This window comes from Physcomitrium patens, chromosome 12 (genome assembly GCF_059467195.1).
Source record: "Physcomitrium patens ecotype Gransden chromosome 12, ASM5946719v1, whole genome shotgun sequence".
Classification (NCBI taxonomy): domain Eukaryota; kingdom Viridiplantae; phylum Streptophyta; class Bryopsida; order Funariales; family Funariaceae; genus Physcomitrium; species Physcomitrium patens.
In genome coordinates, this window is record NC_143421.1 from 4248200 (window position 1) to 4258149 (window position 9950).

General features: G+C 30.0%; 1 protein-coding gene across 3 annotated transcripts; it reads right to left on the minus strand.

The window, feature by feature from the left end:
• Positions 1 to 6986: 6986 nt before the first annotated feature.
• On the minus strand, positions 6987 to 9680 carry LOC112289725 (caffeic acid 3-O-methyltransferase). Of its 3 annotated transcripts, none has more exons than XM_024535214.3 (4): positions 9521 to 9680; positions 8399 to 9184; positions 8096 to 8163; positions 6987 to 7664 (listed from the first exon to the last, which is right to left on the minus strand). In XM_024535214.3, the coding sequence occupies exons 2-4, from the start codon at positions 9162 to 9164 to the stop codon at positions 7362 to 7364; spliced, it is 1137 nt and encodes a 378-aa protein (XP_024390982.1). In that variant the 5' UTR covers positions 9165 to 9184; positions 9521 to 9680; the 3' UTR covers positions 6987 to 7361. The 3 variants fall into 3 exon arrangements, with proteins under 3 accessions (XP_024390982.1, XP_024390981.1, XP_024390980.1); XM_024535213.3 differs by having other exon boundaries at positions 9394 to 9680; XM_024535212.3 differs by having other exon boundaries at positions 9367 to 9680.
• Positions 9681 to 9950: the final 270 nt, after the last annotated feature.

The window sequence follows — 9950 nt, forward strand, 5'->3', positions numbered from 1 at the left end:
AAGATTTCTTGCAATATACTAATTAGATTGGAGTGAAATTTATATGTGAGGATATTAGACTTGTTTTTCTATGTTTATAAGAATTTTGAAATCAATCAAATTGTGAAAAAGAGAGATATTGGCTCTAAGAGATTGGCATCAAGGTCTGAGAAGGAGGCCAATTAATATCTAAGCCCGTTTTTGAGGTTATTGTCTATTTGGTTATTTCGATCATTTTTAAATTTTTTGTGCTTGTTTTCAACTTAGTTTTTAAGGAGTATACAAATTTTGAACTAAGATAAATAATTCATTCATTAGTTATTGAGGTTTAAATCTATTTTAGAAATTACTAAGATTTGGTTTAGGATTTAGGGTTTGATTAGGATTTGGTTAGGATTTGATTTAAGGTTAGGATTTGGTTAGGATTTGATTTAAGGTTAGGATTTGACTAAGGTTTGATTTAAGATAAGGATTTATTTAGGATTTAGGATTTGGTTTAGGATTTAGGATTTAGTTAAGATTTGATTTAAAGTTTAGGATTTGATTAGGATTTGATTTAGGATTAGGATTTGGTTAGAATTTGATTTAGGATTAGGATTTGATTTAGGATTTAAAATTTGATTAGGATTTGATTTAGGATTTAGGATTTGGTTAGGATTTGGTTTAGAGATTAGAATTTGATTTAGAGTTTAGGTTTTGGTCAGGATTTGATTTAGGATTTAGGATTTTATTTGAATTTGTTTAGGATTTAAGATTTAGTTAGTTTTTGGACTAAAGTTTGAATGAAGCCTAATAGGATTTCAACTAGGATTAAATTAAGATTGAATTGAGATGTATATGAAATATATTTGTAATCATTCTAATATTTCTTTAAGATTTCTTATTATTTCTTTGTAATTCCTTTGAAGTTTCTCTAAATTTGATTAAAGCTTGTTTAGCATTATTAGTGTTCTATTAGAATTAAGATTTTTTTGTAGAAATTTTTATTCTACCTTCCAGAGCCAAGTGCCTAAAGCATTCTTAAGCAAGACTTCACATATTATGACAACGTGTCAATGGCTTATGAAACAAGATAATTATGTGGTACACATATAGATAACTTATCTTGTAAGTTAAAATATATATTTTAAAAAATCAACATGTGTTAGAGGTCTAGTAGAATATTGCCACATAGTTCTTAGTTAGAGAGTATATATAGAGACAAGAGTAAAGTCTTTTTTATTCTTGTCAATGCTTTTCTAGTCCTTAGTCTTATTTCAAGACTTTCTAATCTTCTTATCTTTAGTAATAGCTATTTTAGTTTAATATTATATCATCTTTAAGTGATTATTTAGTCTTTTTGAGTGATACAAGAGAATATTAACCTTATAGTTCTTTGAGATTTATATCCTTGACATAAAGGTAATATGATTATTTATTTTTTTTAAAAAGATAGTAACTTGATTTTTTAGTAGTAATTTTATTATTACATCTAGTTTTGTCATTGATATTGATTCTTTTTCTTTTCTAAAAACTAAATTTGATATATTTTTTATTTAAAATTTTATTTTAATATTTTATCTAAAGACTGTATACCAAGAGATGTCAAATTTTGGCCATTCTTTGGTAGTAGAACTATTTGAAGCCATAATTTTGGAAGATAGTCTATTGATACTTTAATTTTTGTATAAAAAATATTTAACAAAATTCTTTTTCTTATGAGTTTTTTTTTAGTTTTTTATATTTTAAAAACTTTATCTATAAAGTTCTTTATATTTTATTTTTTTAATATCATATTGAAATTAAGCATTAATATAATACTTAATATCTTGCTTATAACTTTGTTTTTAATATTAAACTTAGTATATATTATTTAAAAAGATGCAACTGTAAAAAATTGTAATATCTTATTAAGATATGTTATTTAGATTTGAGTCCAAATTTTGTAACATATTAATTACTTGCTATTGATTATATTTTAATAATTAATTTTAGATTATTTTACATGATTATGCTTCAATAAAGCTTATCAAAAAAGCATGAGGAACTTTTAAACTTGATGTAAGATAAAGTATTTGTATTGCCTGCTAGATGAATTTGCTTCATAATATTAAAAATTTTCTTATAGTGTTGTTGATGCTTAATGTTTCCACATATTATTAAATTTTTCTTGTGGCACCATCTCTGCCAACACCAACCTTTCATCCTTATAAAGTAACCTCTTTACCAAAGTTATCTATATTTGCCAACTAAAGAAACAACAAGATTTTTTTTTATTTTTTTTATTTTATTTTTTAATTCTAATTTTGAATTTTTTTAAGCTTACATCACTAAACATGGCAACATCATCAAATTGTGGTATTACAAACTAGGCCATAACAATTCACACCGATTTAAAAAACTTATACAAAATAAACTTGTTATTGGAATTTTTAACAAAAAAAATATTAAACTACTTTTGTTTAATATACCTCTAAAAAAAAAATTGCAATAAAGTTTCTAAAAGTGGCTAAATTTTAAGCTATCTATTGATTGAAATTTTTTTATTTAGATTTTGGTGGCCAAGTTATAAAATCTACCTTCTTTGGATTCAAATATTATATGACTTTCATTGACAACTTCTCTTGCTACATATACTTCATCTTCTTTGCAAGAAAAGTCAATGCTCTCAAATATTCAAAATCTTCTATGTATGGATTGAATACCAAATAAGATACAAACTTAAAACTCTCAAATTTGATGAAGAAAGAGAATACCTCTCTTTTGACTTTGATCAATATCTTATCACATATGAAATACAATACATTGTTAATATAATACAAAAGAGTTTATAAAGGAGATACTTTACTTAGGCTAAAGAAAGAAGGTTATAGGTGAATATAACTCAAAGGAAGTTGTATAAGTAAAAATAACTCAAAGAAATTTCTTTAGGTAAATATAATTCAAAGAAAAGCATACCACCTAAGATTGTGGAGGTGAAATGCCTTTAGAAACTTGCATATGTATTTCTTTGTGAAGCAACTTGTTTCAAAAGGTAGTTCTGATATCTAGTTGATGAACATGTAGATTCTATTGGATAAGGAAAAAAATAATATAAATAGATTAAATACAAACTACTACTAAAAATATTTTGGTAAAGTCTAGACAAACAACTTGACTAAAGCTACAAACAACTAACTAAGCTTTCAACCTATTAATTTGGCTAATATTCTTTAGTTTGATTTCAAATAATCTTTTATACAAGATTAAATGATAATGAAGTAATAAGTTGGTGAATGTATATGCTCTATTTGCGGCATGAAAATTAATTTCTTTTATGATTGCTTATAGTCATTGAATTGCATTAGAAGAGTATAAGGTTTGTTGATATGTCACAAGTTCTAAAAAAATATTTGATAGTTGAATAAGAAGAATTCATTTTTTTTGTGTGAATTAATAGATTTTTTTTAGAATCAAAATATTGTGGCATTATAGTTCTAGGCAAGATTGCATTCGTATAGAATATCCTTTGTGGATTATAATGATCGGTAGATTGGTAGTGTATAGAGAAATATTATTGATAGGAGATAAGTAATTAGATCAAGGGTTACAAATGTTTGGTCTTAGAATGTGCAAAGATATTAGATATTATGGTTGATATGTGGCATGACCTCCAAATCAAAAAATATATTATATGGAAGCTTTGGTGAAATTCAAATCTTTGATCTATAAGTAAGTTATCTTTCAAGTAAAGAATTTTTAATTAAATTTTTATTTATTTATTTTCTATCTTTAGATCTTTATAACTTATTCATAGTAATTTGGATTTATATATTATTTATACCATTGAAAAGTTAAGAAAATTATTTTTTTATAAATATATTTTTTATTCTTTAATTTTATTTTTTACTAGATAAAAATTTAGTGAACAAACTGTGACCAAGTTTTGGATTGTGTAATTGATTGATTTCATTTATTTCATATATTTTATATTTGTTCTTCTTTTGTTCCTATTATTTTCTTCTTTTATTTCACACTAATAATTACAAGAAATTCTTAATTGATGTCATCTTATCATTTGCATTAAGAGATGGAATTTATCTTCACAATCTTCAACAAAAATCAAAAGAATTCAACTTTAATAACTTATAGCATATCTCTACTCTTATTGTCTCTGATACTTGACTATCTATTGTTAATTTTCTAATGACTCCCAAAGCCTAATAATTCTATGGAAATTTTTTATATGTCAACACAATTGAATCATTCAACTAGACTAGCTTCTACATGTGCTCTAATATCTCTTTTGCAATCAATATTCTTGCCTAGTACATGTGCAATTCTCAATCTACACATATTGAAGCCTTCAAATACATATTTTATTATTTTTGCAGTACTTTGAAATATTACCTTTAATATTAATACATAAATCTTAATCTTTAAGCATTGTATAGATTCAATAATGTAATCTAGGCTGAAAAAATTGACAAGTGTTAATTTACATTGGATTTTTATTTTCTCCTCTAGTGATGTTATAAACTAGGATTCAACATGCCAATACCTTTGCATTATCCAATATGCATGCCAAATATATGGCTATAGTAACTACAGCCTCTAAAGTTGTGTGGCTTGGCCATCTCTTTTATAAAGTACAACAAAATGTCTCTCAATCAACTATCATAAACTATAACAATTAATATACTCTTGCATTAATAGATATTACCAAATTTTATGCCCAAACCAAGTACATTGCCATCTGGTATCACTTCATTTAACAACTTATGGTACTCAATAAGTTTCTCTTTACATACTGCTCCATTCATTATATATTTGCCAATCTCTTAACAAAAGTCTTTTTAATTTAATCCAAAACTTATACATCACTTACTATTCTTTACCATGCTATAAAGAAAAACCTAACATATATTATAAATTAGTTAAAAATTGTATTAGAACATAATCTATAATAAATAACTATCTATTATAAAACTTAAAATCAAACCTAAACATGACACATTAATAAAGAGTTGTGACTTTCTACATTTGTATCTGTGTCAACACAATGTGCTTTGTTTAACATTATAAATAAAATTATAAGTAAGACACTAAGAATTATATTAAATCTTAATTCTATCATTGATCCACCAAATTGTTCTTTATTTTAGAGTAAAATAGAATAAGACTTAATAGCAAATAATTAATTTAGCAAAATCTAGATCTCTTCATAATTGTAGGATTCATGGACATCAGCAAGTCATGACATAATTCTAATATTAATAGTTACAAGAGAATCAACAAGACTTTCATGGTGACATAAACAATGTTTGTATTTGCACCATTACATAGATGAAATTATGGCATATATTAATAGTATATATGGAAGCTATTGTTACATACTATAATATTATTAATATATATATTATAATAATTTTAGTATATACTATTATACTATTAATATATATTATAGTACTATGAATATATACTATGGAAATTAATTTGATACAATAGGGTCCATATAGTGCTATAAAATAGTGTTGATATTTGGATCCAACTAATATTATTTAAAATTTAAGTAGTTATATATTTTAAATTATTTTTATTAATTAAAATTGAATTTAAAATATTCTAAAATTTATTTTTTTAAAAAATATTAATCTTCTACAAATAAGATTTATATTTAAATTTTATATTGATTATTAATAATATACTTTGTTTTAAATACTTTGTAATATATTAATTGGTTTTTAAATTTTTTTAAAAATATCTATTTTAATATCATATTTAATTTTATCTTTTAAAATAATATATCATGTTTTTATTATAATAAGGTTTACATTGATTATTTTGTAACTATAATATTTTTTATTTTTAAAGACATATAAAATTATTAATATAAATATTGTAAAAAAATAAATAAGAAAAAATATATTATAGCTAATAATCCATCTATTGAAGATTCTTAAGAAATATGTAATATTTTTTATATTAAATTATTAGATTTATCAATCTTAAAAAACTAATAATTTAGAATTAAATACACAACTAGTATTTTTTTAAACTCATTAACATTATTTAATAATAAAAAATTAAAATAAAATATTTTTAATAATTCTAAAAAAAAAATTAACATCATTTTATTTAAATATAAATTTCTTTCATATATTCTATTTATTTTTTTGATTTGATATTAATAAAAATAATTTAACATCTTTTTTATAATATATCTAAAATAAACCAAAAATCACTTATGCAACCTATACATATTATAATATTTAATATCCTATTTTAATTCTATATATATATATATATATATATATATATATAAATTTTAAGTTTTTTTTAGTCTCAATTCAAATTTAAGAATATTGAGAAACTATATTTGTCTATCCTAACCATGTTAAGTATTATTACTATCTTTGATTTACTGAAAGGATAAATTGAGTTTGTTTTAGATTAATTAGTCTCATTTTTATGTTTTTGGCATCCAAATTGTTTCCAAAATGTTCTTAACTAAAAATTGTAATAGCTTTGAAAATATTTTTAAATTTTTATTTAAGAAACTTCACAATTATCTCAGAATATTTTAACACCACTTCATAATTCCACACGTAATTTAGTTGTCATTTACTTGCATTATATTAGAAGCTTGTAAGCATAATCCTTAAATTTTAGTACTAATCCTTAGCTAATTTTTTTATAAAGCTTGATTAGATGTCCAATATTAAAATGGTTGTTAGTAAAATTATTTGGAAACCATCTTTTTTAGTAAAAAGTTATTATAATCTGTAATAAACATAAGTAATTCTTTAACATCTGCTAGCATATTTTATGATTTATTTACAATATTTCTTTAGTATCTGGAAATCCTATACTTCCATTTTATAAACTATCTTGTTATGATTATCATTATTTTCTTTTTTAAAACACCGACATTGTTTTAAAGCTGTGATAATTTATGGAAAAAGCACTCAACTTACTTCGATAGACTTCTAGGTTTTTTCTTTTTTCTTTTTTCTTTTGGACAATATTTACTTTATTACAATTTTGAGTCTTAGCAAAACAACATTGTACACCAGCCTTAAAACGTGTTTCACATTCTGGTGCTTATTATGCAATGAGTTCTCTGCTGCCACTACCTACTTGTACCGAAGCAAAAATTGAAACTCCTCGTATGCTAAAAGGAGTTTTCAGTTTTCGGTAAAAGTCATATCTACCTGGTGATGAGAGCTTGTGACTCCTCAGCATCCACTTAGAGCACCTGCAACGGCTCTTTTCTGCAATGCCTGCATTATTAACGTGTAAAATATAGCGGTCCCTAGCCTTGAATCCAGTCGAAGTGGAACTCAAAGGGATTGATATTTTTGGTATGGATAGACAACGCCACAGTGACAAGCAAACATGGGTGATCTGTCACTGGACCCAAGTCAAGCCTTGATAAATTCTGTAACAGAGAGTTGATCAACCTTGCATACAACATCGACACGCAGGAATCCAGCATACAGTCCAAGCTTGCGCATCTCCCCTTCATTTCGTTCACGAGCACCGGAGTGGTTGAATGCCATCATGTTCATGTCAACCATGAAGGCCATGCGATCACCTCCTTCGAAGTTAATGGTGTCGGTTAACACGCTGTCCACAGCAATCACCTTGCCGTTTGCAGGTAACACCTTGTGACAGTTCTTCAAAAGTTTGATACAGCTTTCGTCGTCCCAGTCATGCAGTATGTACTGTCCAGAAGAAACAATGCTGCTACAGGGTTAGAAATATTATTACGCTGGAGTCACATCAATTTACCCATTGAAATAAGTGCAAACTATCGTAAGACCGACGTGAATTCATCAACCAGAGCACCGTTTGGATTCCATGTGTGCTCTGACAACAAAATGCACATGAAGCTCTAGTTGCCCTTGTGAGACGTACAGAAAGTTAAATGCGAGATTGGGATATTCGAGAGCAACTAGGAGATGAGCACCAGAAATATCACACATTATGCGACATACTTTGACAAAAATGAGAAAACGAAGGCAAGTTACGCTACATCTTTGCTATATTGTATCCATTTAAGTATGGAAAAAATAATGACTTTATTGCGTAGTAAAATATGTCAGACTCCTATGAAATAATATATTGGAAGGACATGAGATGGTGGAGGACTGACCTTCAAGAAGATGGCATCGCCTCCAGATGGGATGGACTCAAACATGTCTCCACTCATGTGCTCCACTCCTGACAGAAACCCAGTCGTTTCATACTAAATTCTCACAGATCTTAACGAGAAAGAAACAAATGCAATTTTAAACGGAAGCACGATCGAAAGACGCACGCCAACTCCAACTGAGAACATCGACATCGACATCGACAAAATTAACTTAACGCAAATGCAAATGAGTTAGGCAGTGTTGCAATTCAGTCTATCGGCAAGATATGTGGCTTCAATTCGAGGGGTTTATAGGTTTCTCACCTGGCAATTCAGGGCAAGCTTTGATTACATGAGGTTGATCGAAGTTGATCCCCTTGATGTGAGGATACCGGGCAGTGATGGTGCTGATAGCAGAGCCAAATCCTCCTCCTACGTCGATCAACACCCTCACTCCCTCAAACCCCTGATAAACATCCAAAAAGGCACGCATGTACAGCTTCGAATGTCCAGCCATAGCCTTGTTGAACTTTTCGTCAAATTCAGGATTTTGCATTCCATATTCCCACGCATGCAATCCGCCATGTGCTCTTGCGAATGGTTGGACCGAGTCATCCAGGACAGATTCAGGCAGGTGATTCCAGGTACTTAAGAACACAGGGTCTTGATACATGAGTAACAAGTGGACCAAGGAGCCCTTCTCTGCGTCGTCTACCAAGAATTTACCGATTGGTTCCAGCCCGTAGCGATGCTCGGTTGAGCCATCCTCACTCATTGTAGCAACCTCGCGCAAAACCTTTACGCTGCTTGCCAGGCGGAGCATTCTTCCAAGATAGCTCAAGTTGATGACCTTTCCCGGCATTGCCTGGTTGCCCAGCTCTTGAGGTGTCAGCTCTACACCGTCCCCCGCTCGGGCAAGCGCCTCGAAGACATTGAGACGTGCAAGAGAAGCCAGCGTACCGGGAATCGCAGCTTGACCCACGAGCTCAATAGCTGCCAATCTAACCTTGTCAATGTGGGTCGTGGCCTTCTGTTGATTGGTGGAATAGACATCCTCGCCCACATGATCGTGTCCCTCTCCACAAGCCATTCCTTCCCGCTGTTGAAATTCTACAGATCACCACAACAATCGCTTCAATTCTACGACACTCAAAGAGAAGAAACCAAATTTAGGAACCAGCCTCTGTTTCTGCGCGCATAAATAATGGGCATGCACCAACATAATCTGGCTCGATACAAGCTCAGCGACCTCACAAAAACTCATCAATTCAACAAAGTAGTCACTGCGGTACGATTTGTGAAAGGCAGTTGATGAATACTGCCGTAAATCGGCAGTCGATGACCCAAAGTCTCTTCTGGTCTTCCAACCACAGTCATCGTGGACTGTCCACATGACAGCACTCCCACGAATTCAAGATCCTTCGGTGGGTACCATAAGGATCAGACCTGTTCTGTTACTGTCCGTCAAACTGCAAATCCCCCGTGCTGTCGACACATGATGAACGCAGAAATGGTGACGACAACGGCAACAACAACGACGACGACGACTCCAACAGCTCTGGGGGGGGGGGGACTGGAGGACATCAAAGAGCAGACAACAACTACCGAGACCGCACCCAGCACATCGATGACACCAAGCGGGGTATCTAGCTAGCTAGGGTGGTTCCAACGCAGCGAACGCGCGAGCTGGAGCATGGAATCCATGCAGGGGGGGGGGGGGGGGGGGGTTTGTCACGACGCGATGTGGAGGAACGTGCAGCGCGAGTGAGAATCACGTTGCGAAGAATTCAGGCTGTGAGTTCGCCGCGTAGGGGGGCATGTAATATCACACATAGCAGAGAATATGGGGATCAGAATGGTCGTCAGATGGTGAGAG